Genomic DNA, 14944 nt, shown 5'->3' with positions numbered 1-14944 from the left:
CTGACACAAATTGCCTCCCTCTCTTTCGTTGGCTTTCTCCTTCACAGACACACTCAAATGATGTTGCTTTGCCACCGTCTCCCCATGGCTTCACTGTATTTAGTTGCCATGGTGAGCCGAGCAGCTCTACTGTTTTTCATCGACGGCGCTCAGAAAGTTTGAGGCATCAATACTTAATGTCTGGACATCAGACAAATGGGAGCTGGTACAACAAAGAAACCCTTGCTGTGCTTAAGAGTGTGGCTTTTATGATGTTTCTGCTCTTTGGGAACGTGGTGTGAATTCACCCACATTTCCCTCCACTTTGTTGTTGTCCTCATCCAGTTGAATTTGATAACGACTGATGTTCTCGTGCTATGAAACTGTGGCGCAGTTAAAGTTGGTATTGTACTCACGTCGTGTAAAAACTCTAGGCGTGCGTTGCATCAGGCTCACTGAAAGCAGGAAAAAATAAACTACAAGGTTGATTTGGATTAAACCTTTTAAAATGGCGCATCAGCAAAGAGAGAGCACAATGAGATCACATGTCTGTGAAGGTTCTCAGTCATCCAGGTCATCGTAGTCAAAGAAGCTCTTTTGGGGGGGGTGTCACAATCAGCCAAGGTTTCAGATGAACCCACTGTGAGACTTAATAACTCAAATGTATTATATGTAAGAAGTAGGAATAAAAGTAAAAAAATATGCTCAAGTAAGGTACAGATAACTGCAAAATCTACTTAAGTACAGTAACAAAGTATTTGTACTTCGTTACTTATCACCTCTGATTAGTATTGTAACAACATCTCTAACGACACAGCCATGAGTCATGTTAGTTACAGCTGTTATTTGTCTGTCAGTGTTAGACAGACAAATAATGTCGTGCTCCTTCCTGCATGCATTTACATGGTGTGTTGTAAACTAGACTTGGCTGACCACATTCGCACAGTTTATCTAAAAGTAGGTGAAGCAGAGGTAAAGCCAAGCTTTGATGTATTTTAAGTGAGTCCGAAAGTAAGCGTTTACTTTGTAAATATCAAAACAGGAGTATGCAGGTGAAGGAATAACGACAAAAAACCTGAGTTTGAATTTAGACAGCAGCTCCCCTTTTGGTTTTTAAGCCCTGCCATCAGACATTTTAAGAGCTTCGTGCACCTAAAAAAATGAAGTTATGGTCTCATTTGCTTGCTTTAAGTGTTACTGAATACAATAACGTGTTTATTTTGTAAATTGTGCTAATTTGAGTAAAAAAGGAAAGGAAGGTAAAGCAGTGTAAGCTTTGCTGTGGATTTCAGTTAGTCATGTGCTCCTCGCTGGTCACAATCTCTCTCTTTTTTTCTTTTTTTTTTTAAGTCAAATGCACAACTATTACAAATGAGCACACAAGCATGGTGACTTAACAATTCGTAACATATCTTATCAGCTCTTAAGAAGCCACATTTGCAGCCTCCCACAGTCACAGTGAGCAATTATCTTACAGTAAACCCGGGAAAGGCCACAGCACTCCTTTCTGAATCCCACAGTCACTGACAAACATCTCCCCACCCGTCAGCCCGTGATAAACGACGCACAGCCTATCGACCAGTGTCAAGTAGGATACACCTGATCGACTGCGTGATGTATGAATGTGTTCGTGTGAGAGTGAGAGAAGAGAAGAAGGGAGTGAGCGTGAAGCATTGTGGGGAAAATTTGTAGACTCCCAACCTGGTTGAGGCGGTCACCGCAAATGTCTGACTGTACATACATCAAACATCAGCTCAATCTTCCTTACCCAGCATCCTCTGCTCCTGCCTTAATGACTCTTTGTTGATCTGTGTGTAGCTTTGTCTGCTTAAACAACACACAAACACGCTAATGCTCGCAAACACGTCACAGCTGATCAATGGGAGGCTGGGTCATGCTGCCCTGGGAGAGTTTAGCTCTCAGGGAGGTCTGGACCTTAATGTGTACTTACATCAGAGTTGTACTGATTTATCGGCTTTCTGATATACTCGCCTTTGGTTAAGACAATATTTGGAGTTTTCCTGCTTGAACTTCTAGAACATGAACTTCTTAATTTTGTCGGCTTTATCTTGCCAGTCAAAGCTTGAAAGAATCTTTGAGTTTACTGTGTGTACCAAAGTACACTTACTGTGCTTGCGGTTTATTTGCTCTACAGTCTAAACCCAAACATAGTGTAGCGTAGTAGAGAAATACTGCTGTTATTCTGTTTACCCCCATGTATTGCACATCTTTATGTCCATGTTTATCCCCACAGCACCAATGCTGTAGGGTGATAAATGGTCTAGGATTTTTCAACAAGAAACGCTCAAAGACAGATTCTGGATATTCAAATAAACTGCCTTAACTTGACTTTGAACAAGATGGAGCAAATGTGATTTCTTGTCCTCCCTCACACACATTTTCTGGATGTTTCATGCTTTTATGGGTATTATAAGAAAAATGTTGAGGTTGGATTGCAGTCGGTTACACTTGGAGATGAGTAAGTTCAAGGAAAATTGCAGTTTGAGGAATTAAAAGCAACAAATGTCCCTGAGCAGGCTCTTAACTAGAGACGACTAGCCTTAAACTACTTGGGTGCCCCAAGTCAAATTAATTTTACTTCAAAAAATGTCTTCCAAGGTTTCAGAATCTGTACTGCATATGATACCCTCTATACTTGCAGCTGAACGAGGAGCAAAAGGAAAAAGAGCTGGGTGAAGTAACAGTGTCATTATAAAGCAGACAATGGAAGTTCAAAATGTAATAAATTGTAGGTTATAAGATGTACTGAACCAGTTCTGTTGGAACTGAAAGGATGAAACTTGATTAATCTGCAAATTCACCAGAGAACACCACTTATGACTCATGTGATTGTTGTTTACAAACCTCGGTTGGTGTTTTACGGGGCAGCGCAAAGCCTGAACAAACCACACAGAAAAATGCAGCAAATTATGCCAAACCGTTGTGGCTCAAAGCGAGGAAACACACCATGCAGTCAGCCAAAGTGACAGTGAAATATGCTCAAGTCAGATCTGCTGTTAAGCATATGATTCACTTTGTTTAATTATATAATTATATGCTTATATAATTACACGATGCTCTCTGTGCGTGGTGGGAAGGTTTAACTGAAATATAAAGGTTAATAATGTTTAAAGCCAAATTGTGATTTAGTTGTAGTGCACCTTCACTGTTTTTGTTATTATTATTATTGCTATTATTATTTTATCATTATTAACCTGGTTTTTGAAGTGAATAACTCAAACAATTAAAGACTAAAGAGCAGTCAGCCAGCTCTTTGCAACCACCAGTCACTAAGAAATGTGTGTTCTGCAACCAGTTGGTGAGCAGTTGGTGAAAATTGATGTAAGTCTAGTCACACAGACCTCATAGTAACCACAGGTTGGCTTGCAACACCATCAACCTCTTTGCAGTTATTTACAAACCTTCGCCCACCTGTCTGGGAGTGATTGTAGTGAGTCTCAGACAGGTTGGCGAAGGTTTGTAAATAACTGCTGTCTAATTTATAAATGCAGACAGATTTCAAACACATTGCAACACAGTGTGATACGTCTCGCTATGTCGACTCCCACGCAAGGTTGCAGAGGACATCAGTCATTTTGAAGTTAAACTGACATCCTGTAGCAATAATTTGTGGGGGAATTTCTGAATTTCTGAATTTCTGACTTGAAGCTGACACACCAAAGGTGGTCTGAAGTGATCAGTCTGCAACTGATTGCAAATGGTTGCAGACCTGTTTCCTATCTGGTATTGATCCTCATAAGGAAACAACCAAGAGTAATAATATTGCAAGTTAATTGCACACAGTTGCAATAATTTCAGTCATATCGTGGTCTCCAACCCCTCCAACCCCTTGTTTCTCTGGTGTGACTGTCCTCACTGCTCAAACCGTTTATTTTCATACTACTATCAAATTACTTTGCCTTAAAGGGTTGTGGTTTTATACCATTAAATAACAATAATAATTGAAGCAATTATCTTGGGCGTGTGGATAAATGTTACTATTGGGCCACAAAGAGACATCCTTTCTTTAAAAACAGGCCTAATTTTAGGCTCAGGTGTGCTTCAGGTTATAATAACAACAGTTTGTTACCAACTATTAGTTAAGGGTGCAGTCGGTGATGTGGGGAACGCAGGGCAGGTGCTGCTGGAAAATTTAACAGTACGGTATGTAACAAGCCATGAAGGACAGCGGAACTCTGGCCGAAGCCTGATTGGTCCGAAGGCTACGCACTTGAAGCAGGAAATGACATGGGGAGGGCAAACAGGAAATGCGAGGCAGAGCGGCGAAGTTGTTCCAGCATGTTTTTCTTTTCTGGCCGTTCCCATTCCCTCGCTCGCCGCTGCACAACGCCAGGCTGCGAGAGGAAGGAGAGGGAGGAAAGGGAGTGAGAGAGTCAACTAGAGGAGGGCATTTTGGGGAAATCCCTCCCCCGCCCCTTTCAACCCTCACCCCTGTCCACAGACATTGAACCCTTGTGAAGCTTTCAAACTGCTGACTCAAAACTGGCTGTTGTGACGTGCAGAGGGCTTTGAGTTCACTGGTTCGCTGGTTACAGAAGATGGTTTTTTTTTAATTGTTTTTACTGCCATCTGCGTGGAAAACACCCTGAAACTTTTTCAGATATTATGTGATACCCCAGCTCTGTGCTGTGTCTGTCGGGTGGACAGAAACATGTCTCCGGTAGGATGATGCTGCTACATACCTGTAGGAGGTGTAAGTAGAAATAATCCTTGTAATAGCAGAACCGTGGCCACTGTTCCTACCTGCTTTATTGAATACATTCATGCTGTACTCTGAAGAGTCTTGTCAAAAAACTATTTAGCTGGCCTAATCTCCAAATTTGTTTTAATAGTGGAAGAAAAATGGTGGCTATAAAAGTGTTTGACAGAATTATAACCTGTCTGTGGAGTTCCCCTCCACTCTACGGATTGATTTAAGGCCTTTTAGACCTTTTATACCTTTTATGTGGATATGCAGCCCTCATCTTTATTGTTCTGATCCACTCTTGCTACTCAGCCTAATTTCCTGCACTCTTCAGTTACCTTTCAGGCAACAAATGTCTAACAAAACAATTGATGAGTGGAACATCCCCATCTCCAGCAATTATTTCGACTCTACGAGCATGTTTCTACCAAAGTACGAGCTAATTTACAAGACAGCACGCGGTGTGATGAGTTGGTCATGTTCTTATAGTTGTTGCCGCGTCTCATCGGTATTCAGCAGCGGGAGCGCCGTGACGCACTGAAGCGCAGGAGGCAACATTAATCAATGGGGCGAGCAATCAGCACCCAGCCTAATTCAATCACCCCTCCAACAGAATGCTGCCATTAGGACAACAGAGGCGTGCAAGTGTGTGTTTGTGTGTCTGTGTGCTTGTGTGCTGTTGTGTCCGTTTGATTTGTTCGCATGCTGGTCCCTACGCCAGCCACTCAGCTGCCGCCACACCGACAACCCGAAACAAACCCCTTTATAGAGGGAAGACGGAGCGGATCGAGACCATTATGGAGATGAGTGCTGTCTAAAATTGGAGATGCCACTTTCTTGCAGTCCACAATCGAGACAGAAGATCAGATGTGAGGCCAGAGAGATAACAGTGTAGTTGTTGTTGTCATTTTCTGCAGAGGAAGCTGAGATTGAGACAAAGAAGTGCTGTGAAGCAAAAAAGTTTTCTCTCTTTCTTTCGTAACAGGCAGCAAAGATGGGAGTCGTGTTAAGTATATGGCGTCTGGACTTTAAAGCTTCTGTCCCTCTCTCTGTCTCCTTTGGGTAATATGTAACTTAATATGTTATTCCCTGTAATCTCCCACGACTCTGGCTATTGTTTTACTACATCCTACATCATCTTCCTTCCTTCCTTCCTTCCTTAACCTATTATCACCATTATCACTCTACTATATGGTTTTCCTATAGAAATGATCCAGTCAGCATTGGGCCTTAAAAATGCAAGGCTCTCACACAGGCATTTTTAATGACTGTGTGAAAATTAAATTGATCAGTTTATTATTATTTTACCAGGAACATATCAGAGAGTTTACAGACTAACTCGCTGTTTTAATATCTGCCTTAAAAATGATACAACTTTAGTGTTGTATCAGCTTGTCATGCACCATTTGGCACAGCTGTATTGAAGACACAACTCTATGGCTGTGTCAGTCTTTCCATCCATTTCAATTATATATAAGCGGTTTTGTTCAGATAGACGGAGATGCTGCAATGGCTTGGAAAGATGAGACTTTCTGGAAATACCGCAGCAACTTTTTTGAATCCTGCTTCAGCTGTTTCTAATCCTGTACCAGCGCTGATGTGAAGATTTATTTTCTGAGTTGTAACATCTATCATTGAAGAGAAGACTGGAAATCTGTACGAATCAGAGAAATTAAATTAAGTTTATAAGCTAATAATCCTAAAATATTAGTGAGAGAACTCTGTGAGGAAGCATTTGGCAATATTGGGGAAGAAGAAATTCCTTTTACGATGAAGAGATCTTTGCATGGCTGCCAGTGTTGTGAAACAACCACAAATATTCAAAGTGCCATTATCAGTAAAGAAGACAGAGGAATAACTAAAAATGATGGGCAAGCAGAGGGAGAGCTAGAAGCTTTTTCTATAATAGCTAAATGTAGCGGTAGCTGACCTGAAATTCCCGAAATAAAAAAATGATATGTGTGTACTTGGCAGCGGTGCAAACCGAAAACAGGAACTTAACATCAGTTCATTGCTGCAAAAATGCCTCCAGTGTTTTTGTGTTAACCTATGCCAACCTGTTTCAAGTCTGACCTGTTTTCCCGCTCTCCACAGTCATCTCTGTCTCCGCTTTCCAAAATCCAAGATCGATGACCCAATTCCAGCACTGACAGCATGCCTGTTGCGAGTTTGAGTGAAGAAAGCCTCAGACAAGCTGAGCTCTTATCTGGCCTGTAGATTAAAGAGGTGATGAATCCGAGGCTTGAGCGGACTTACAGTATCTCTCCATTCTCAGTCAAAGTGGGCAAACTCGTGAAAGACCTGTATTGATCTGTTGCCCATTTATGACTGGATCTGTGGGTGCTGAGAGTCAGGGCTCCATCGATACCTTGCTCCTTCAAACCTGCCCAATCCAGCTCCAGTGATAGCAGCTCAATCCATATCTCTGCAGGCGCCCTGCACCTCGCTCCCATTGCTCACAGTTTGTCTTACTCACCTTACACTTTAGACTTTGCCTCACATGTGTGACTCTTTTTATGATCAACCTTTGAAATTCAGAAATGTAAAGCCAGTAAAACATGTCAGAAGATTACATATTGATTGTTGGGAAGGCTCTTTTTTGTAAAAGTTGAAGAAAGGTGAGGATAAGGTTGGAGTTGATTGTAAATCCAGCCATATATTGGACCACACACCCATGTACAAAGAATAATACCCTCCATGTGTAATGTGAAAAAAATGTTCTTTTTAAATAGTGTCTTTATGATGCTAAGACTTAACTTTTGAATAAGGTTAAACCTCTTTAATTCATTGTGACAGCTGACAATGGAAAAATATGTAAGCAATGTCATTAATAGTAAACTGAGTCATTATCATAGCTGTAGTTCTTGCTCCGTAAGTTGAACCCATTTCATTTTTAGGTCTCACACTTTGTAGTGTTTCAAATAGAGCCGCAAAAGATACACCATAAATTAAAGATGTGTTGTATTTGAATATATAAATGGCTCATTAAATATGCATGTAGGCTATAAATGAAATATTCATTAAGCTTTTATAATGCAGCAGTGCAAATATATTTGATCAGTATATTTAATAGTATAATTACTGAGATTTGTAAACATGACAAAGATAATGTAAAAGAATCCATTCATATTTCAGGCCAGACTGGAGCAGTCTAAGCAAAGAGCAGGAAGCATCCTAGTCACATGCCTAAACCACATCAATTGTTTGTTTGTTTTTTAATGTGTGGAAGTAGTTAAAGAGCAACAAGGTTTTAAGTTGATAAATCAAGCTGGGAATCCACAATAGGAATCCACCGGCTAGTCGGCTGACTTAGCCTTTGGATGGCAATGGCAAATTTTTCTGAGCTTCCAGTGTCGTCAGCAGGTACGCAGAACAGGAATTCCTGGCAGCGTTTTAAAAAATAGGATCCACCCTGGAAGTTGTCAGGACATGCCCAAAGAGATGATCATCCAAAAACACAATAAAAAAAAACAGGGGATTTAAAAAAAATAAAAATAAACATCATTTAGTTTCATGGTCCACTGGTCTGATGGGCCTGATGACAACATGTTGATATTAAACAACCATCGGCTGCTTGCTCCACATCGAATCTTGGTTAAAGGGGAAAAAAACCTATTAAAATCTGACAGTTGTGCCAACGTTGAATACCTAACCTTGCTCTGAAATCGATTTATCATCTTATTGGGCAGAATTATTAGGGTAGTGTTCTTCACAATGAGTTCATGTTTTAGAGATGGGCAACATTATATTACTGCTTTTTGTGGAGTAGTCATCCATTTAGTAACCTAAGTATTTGTTAATCAGATGTTCGGCAACTAAAAAAGAGCAAAGGTGTGCATTTCTTTTTTTTAATTACAATAATCTCGTCAGTATTTATTGAATTATAAAAGATGTTGTGACTGGACTTGGGTTGCATGAGGAAACCATGTCAACATCTGTCTGCTTAACGTCCAGTTTCGGCCATAATGTGCTGAACAGTTTGATTTAGAGATAAGGTTTATGATCCCGGCTTCTTTACTTGCTGGTTTGTGGTACACTTGAAGAAATACTGCTCTTTGGCTCGACACACGCGCTGCTTACCTGCATTCAACAAGAACCTGCTCAGACACGACCGGCTATTAACTGCTGACGCAATACAAAAGGAAACTAACTGTTGTTCCCCTCGCCTTAAGATTCTGTATTCTCACATCTTTATTGGTGTTACAAAGAAAAGAAAATGCCACAGGTGCTTCTACTGCTGTAGCACATCCACCCACAGCAGTACTACCTTTAGGCTGTGATGGTTTTGATGCACGCCGTTAGCGGTGAGGCTAATCTGGTAGAAGCTGGTGTTAGCAAAAGACTGAAGGCGCTTGAATGGTGATCGTAGCGGTAGCTGCTAAAAGCCACGCTTTCACCTTATGTAGTGGGGTCACAGCCTAGCAACAGTGGGTCTGAGGCTTAGCAACAGCAGCCACAGATTCAGTCCAGCAATGCGGTAATTGGACTTTCTGACAAAGTGCCGGTGGACCGACACGCTAACAAATACAGACACACTTCATCACAAGGACACATGTGCACACTTGTAGTGCACAACCCTGCTTGTGTGTGATGACGAGGAGTGAAAGACAGAGAATGTGTGTCATTAGAGGAGAGGGATTGAAAGTGTTTCTGTGTGTGAGGGAGAAAAAGTGCGCCTTTCATTCAAGTCTTTCCCTGTGGCTCTATTTATATTAATGATGAACCTTGGTGCTTGTGTCGCTGCTGCTTCGCCCGTCTGCGCGCTGCCCTGTCCTTGTGGACTATGAATTATGTCTGTCATCCAACAGTATTTGCAGTATTTTGACAGTTTAACACTCTGCAAGAGCTCAAGGTCACATCTGGGTTATTATCATTTTGTTATAAAAAAATATTTATAAGCTAGTGAATATCAGTTAATTACCAAGTGATCATTTTCTGATTACCTGATCAATCCATTGGTTACTTTACCAATTAAAAAAAATAAACCACAACAACTTTTTAAATTAAAAACTGTTTCTTTACAAATAAATAGTAGTTGTTTACATGTTCGCCTAACAACAAGGAGAAGCTCCCCAGGACGAGGCGACACCGATTCCCTTTGGGGTTACGTCAGGGAGGGCATCTGCAAATTCAAACATGTGGAGCATGTTTGGAAATATTCACACTGCTGTCTGATTGTTTTAAGCTTGGAAAGCCCTGTAGTGTTTGTTTTGTTTTGAGCTACTGATGAAAAGTAGTTGTGTGTTTTTATTTTTTTCATTCTCTTCCAGATTGGTGATGCTGTGGTTTGCAATGGGTATCTAGATAAAGACAGAATGACAACCTCCTTGTGAATAGATAAAATCAGTCATTGCCCATCTAGTGGCTGCAAGTAGCTGCAGCAACCAACTGGTCACCCAGAAGACGGGCATGCAACGGTATCAACCTCTGGGTCACTGCAACCTGTCTCCAAACAGTTGCAGTCTAACTCAGACTGACTGCAGTTACTCTCACAAACATTGCAGACAGACTGCCAACCTGCTGTAATCAATCTGAGTCTGTGCTGAGGCATCTCTTTGGATTAAGGGAATTCATGTTCATATATAAAAACGAGGTTGCTGTGCTCCTGTATGCAGTTAAGTTTCCACCAAGCAGCAAATGTTTGTTCTTTTAGATCAACGAGGTCGCAGACTGACTCTGTCTTATTGCTGTTTTGCCATGAGGCACCAAAGTCAGTTTAAATATGGTAACGGACCATGAATCAATGCAAACCTGGTCTCCATCTTCAACGCAACCATTTTGCAGTCCCTGAGACAGCAAGTTCATTTCTGGTTGTTCCGTGGACGGTAGCATTTAAAAAACCAACAAACAAAAAAACTCATGCATGCATCACCAGAAGCGTAGGTCTCCGTAATATGTGATCAACATAAGTGTGATGAACAGATTTCATGCAAACTGATTACTTTGACCTATCAATCCAGCATTAAATAATTACTGTATTCCTAAATTTTTGCATATTCGTGCATGATTAAGCCTATTAGAGCCACTTCAACTTTAACAGCTTCCCAGTGATAATCAGTGAAGCTCTCATCAGATCCCTATAAATTCATATGTTAACAAGAGCACGTGTTTTGTCCTCGCGTCACCAACTGTCACTGGCATAACTCTGCTAGAGATAAATAAATTACAGCTAGAGGCATACAGCACCAGTTTGTAATGCAAAATACATAACTGGAATTATTATATCAAGATGATGTGGTTAGAGAGCTGAACAGAGCGGAGGTATGTGGACTGATTAGAGATGTAATAATAGAGAGAGGCAGAGAGCAGGGAAAAAAAAGAAAGATGTACACACAGCTAACAAGCGAGGCGGAGAGTTACCAAACATCATTATGAAATGTGTACTGTACTAAGACTTACTGGATTTAATCAACTCTCTAATCTCATAAAAGAATGGGAGTCCCTGGGGTACTTAAAAAAATAATCTCATCAAACATTCCCGTCTATAACGGAGCACTGAAAGTCTGGATTTCTTGAAATCGGTAAATATATCTGTGACGAGGGAAGCATATGTCCATCCCGTCTCATACGGAAATAAAGAAATACATGTCAGTGTTGTAATGGAAAACAAGGCTGGGCAAGAAGATGTGTGCAAAGCATTGGTCCATTTTACAGATGTTACACTGAACATAAAGCTCAGGAATTGGACCAGTTTCTCTTCTGGGTATTGTTTCCGAGTGTAAGACTTGGCTTTCAAAGAATTAAAAGCTGTTGTAGAATTCCATAACATAAGGAATTTTGAATTTTTTGGATGCTCTAGCTGTAGTTTATTTGTCAATACCCGTGTTGTGCCAGTGACTTGTTATCACGGCGACTTTCATACGTATTTCAGAATGTTGGTGGGCCAGTTTGAGCTCTTGTTGGAGGAACTGGGACCACATCTGAGGCACAGAAATTATTTATGTGAGCCAAGTGACCCAGAGCAGTTCTTAGCTGTGTATCTGAGGTACGATAGGATTATTTTACTATTTCCACATCGTCGTATGTTCAATATGCAGGCACGTTATGAGCTGTGAGCGAGCTTGCTGCAGAATGCAGTGATCCAATTGGGCAGATGTGTTTATTCTAAAAATCGACATGGATCTGAAAAAAGGCATGCTGGAAATGCGTCCTTTATGGTTGCTGCGAACAGCTGCAACCAGAGTAGGTGAGCCCAAAAGATATTTTTAATGCACAAAATATTTGCACGAATCTTGAACATCTGGTGTGTAAAGACCTTTTCTGAGCATCTAATCACTGATCTTTTGCTTTAGTAGAAAGCCTGTTCATCCTACTGAGCTACAGCCACCTGGCTGCTGATTGGCAGTAACTGCTTCTAGATGTGCTTCTATCCTGGGTCACAAACTTTTGAATTATTTCACCTCCATGCCTCAAACTTTCACAATCATGCTTTGCTGCTCTTTAAAAGAGGATCATTGTCTCTTGGAGTCCAGTATCGAAGCAGGCAGCTCATCAAGGCACAGAGAACCAAAGGACGCCGTGCCCGTATTGACAGTATTTGACGACCTGGGATGAGAATTTGTTGCAGAGAATGGAGAGATGTCCAGAAGAAATAATACGATGCAAACGGCAGCCTTTTAGGACTCTTTACAGAGGTAGATAAATGTTTCCTGATAAGCACTTTTGGCAGCATGAACAGCTTACAGAACAGCTCTTTTTACCACCTGGATTGGAAGTTTGCAAAAAGCAATTAAAGTGTTCTTCTTACCTCTGGATGTCAGCTCCACTGATGCTGCTCTGTACAAATCATCACCTCACAAACACAAGACCAAGCATCTCCTATCCCTCTGCATTCTGCTCATGCTTCACGGCAAATGTACACGAAGAGAAAACTAGGGAGGGGGTGGAAGAAAGCGGCACAATGAGAAGAGGAGAGAAAAAACAGAGAAGGGCGGAGTGGTGGAGAGGAAGGGAGGGAAGGAGATGCTGCGGGTGAGTGAGTGGAAGCGCCCATTAATTTGAATTTAAAGGATGTGAGGAGAGGACGGCACGAGACGCAGCCAGCCTTGGAGAGAGGAGAGAGGGGCGCTGGGAGAGGAAAGAGATGGATGAGAGGGGGGGAAAAAAGAGTCTGAAAATGAGATGAGAGAGTTGGGCAGTTAAGAGGCATCACTGCCGGTCAACTGTGCATCTATTGATCCGCAGCGGCCGGGTGGTTTTTCTGCCAGAGCCACCGGAGATAAAACGGATGAAAGGGGGGAAAAGAAAAGACGACTACTGTGTTGTGCTTTTCTTTTTCATTTTCATTTTTTTTGTTTGCTGCCAACCTGCGAAGTGAGAAGTGTGTGAGAGCGCTCCAAGCTGAGCACATCACACGCGAGACGAACACATTCAGTTCGCAGAGTCTGAGCTGCCTCGAACATCCACTGCTACTTTCAGCGGCCGCCAGGAGTTGAGTCGAGATTTACGGGCTGCTTCACATGGAGCTGAGGCAGCATCCAACGCAGGTGAAGCTTGAGATTTAGTGTTTACTGCTGCTGCACATCTGTGCCGTCAGCTGTTTTATAGAAAAATACTGTGAAAGCGGAGGATACTTGAGCGCTGGAGAGTTTGTAAGCATGTCTTGACATCTGGAGAAGGAAGAAGACTGAGCCGGCAGCTCTCGTCCTGGCATCCTGAGGTGCGAATGGGATGCTGAAACCAAGATCTTCAGGAGTCAAGATGTGGATTAGGAGATGAATTCCGAGGAGGGGTCGAGGAGGGATGAGGTTTTTCGGGGTGAGAAGGCAAGAAAGGGCTGCCACTGCCCCGTGGCGACTCCGCCTGCCTCCACCGCCACCTCCCCGTGAACATGCAGGTCCTACAGATCGTCAAGGAGCTGGTGTCGCCGTCCAGACGCAGGGCAGCGGCCAGATTCGGAGGTGTGTGTGCGCATTTTATGACCCATTAAGCTTCTATTGCAGCCACTAATTGTGTCAGAGGACAAAGATTTGAATCAGTGCAATGAAGACAAGATCAAATCTACCTGACCAAACATTATTTTGGGAGAAAGGAACGAGGAGAGCCTTGTTGAATGTATGGAGATTGATATGAAGTGCATGCAGGTTTTGAGTAAATCTCGTCCCTGAAGCAGGTGAAAGGTCTACTGTTTTACTCTCAGTTATGATGTGCCTCACTGTGAGGAGCTGTTAATCCTCATCAGACAACTTCATTACTGTAGGTTTCAGTGGAGTGTTGGTGTTTCACAATAGTTTAAGGTCACCGCCTTTTCTTGGTGCAATTTCAGAAATATTTGTTACTCTGATCTGCATAATTAGTCATGTATTAATTTGCAAACTGCTGCCTAGAAAGTGCCATCCGACTCTGTGTCACTTGCAGCCTCTTCTCAAGAAAATTTATAGATTTGAAGTTGGTGAATAAGATGCATAAAAATGCTCCCAGCAGGTGCTGAGGTCCAGTTTAAAAAAAAAAATCACATTGCTTGAAGAAAAGTGAAGCCCTAAGATGTGCGAGACTGATGCCTGCAAATAGATAGATAGATATATAGATATCTGCATATGAATACGTAGAAGCTGCAGCCGGGGGGAAACAGAAAGCCTGTCATTCACTTGTAGTCTGGCTTTTATTGACCACTTGGGTTTTGAGCACACTTTGGTACGCTGTGTGTGGTAAGCATATAAGGGATGTCATTTTCTGTAATGCATTAGCTAATCATGGGCTGTTTCGATTTAGCTTTACGTTCATTTTTCATTTACCTGCATTCGGCTACAGTGAAAAGGAAAGCTTGGCTCAGATATCTGCTGCCTGCACGCGAAACCCCTCAAAAGTAGCAGCCAAGGTTAAGTCAGCAGACTTGGGCCTGTTGTGTTTAGACCAAACACAAGGCAGTTCTCTTAGATGGAGAGATTCAAAGTATGAAAGATGGACATAGCTATCGATTAGCACAGCCTGGTTAATCTCCTTTTCTGACTCTTAGAAGACCAAATTATGTGGTTAGAGACGGGGCACATACAGCACTATTAGAACCACATTAATGGATCTTTAATGCCCCCTTTGTCCCTAAAAGTCAATGTCACAAGCAACACTTCTGATAGTTGATTTGATGTGGCCTCCTTGGCACAAAAACGGTCCAGTTTAATAATAAAGTTAATTAGTTTGTACTGAATGTCATTGTGGATGAGTTTAAACTTTTTGGTGTGCCATGTGTCATTAGTCTGAATGGGACGGACATGCCCCTCGAGCAGCTTCTGTAATAGCTCTGTTGCTGTGGGACGTGTGTGT

General features: G+C 41.9%; 1 protein-coding gene across 5 annotated transcripts in view; it reads left to right on the top strand.

The window, feature by feature from the left end:
• Positions 1-14944, top strand: part of usp6nl (USP6 N-terminal like) — a 106284-nt gene that overhangs the window by 27547 nt on the left and 63793 nt on the right. The window contains exon 1 of one of the 5 annotated variants that reach the window (XM_026148325.2): positions 4651-4693. The exons of 3 other annotated variants lie outside the window; for them this stretch is intronic. In XM_026148325.2, the coding sequence (XP_026004110.1) occupies positions 4666-4693 (28 nt within the window). In that variant the 5' untranslated portion in view covers positions 4651-4665. Of the gene's footprint in view, positions 1-4650; positions 4694-12501; positions 13585-14944 lie in introns of those variants that run through there. One more of the 5 variants, XM_026148321.2, reaches the window with a different exon arrangement.

The sequence above is a fragment of the Astatotilapia calliptera genome, chromosome 17 (genome assembly GCF_964374335.1).
Source record: "Astatotilapia calliptera chromosome 17, fAstCal68.1, whole genome shotgun sequence".
In the NCBI taxonomy this organism is placed as follows: Eukaryota; Metazoa; Chordata; class Actinopteri; order Cichliformes; family Cichlidae; genus Astatotilapia; species Astatotilapia calliptera.
This window is presented reverse-complemented; position numbering and strand designations above follow the sequence as displayed.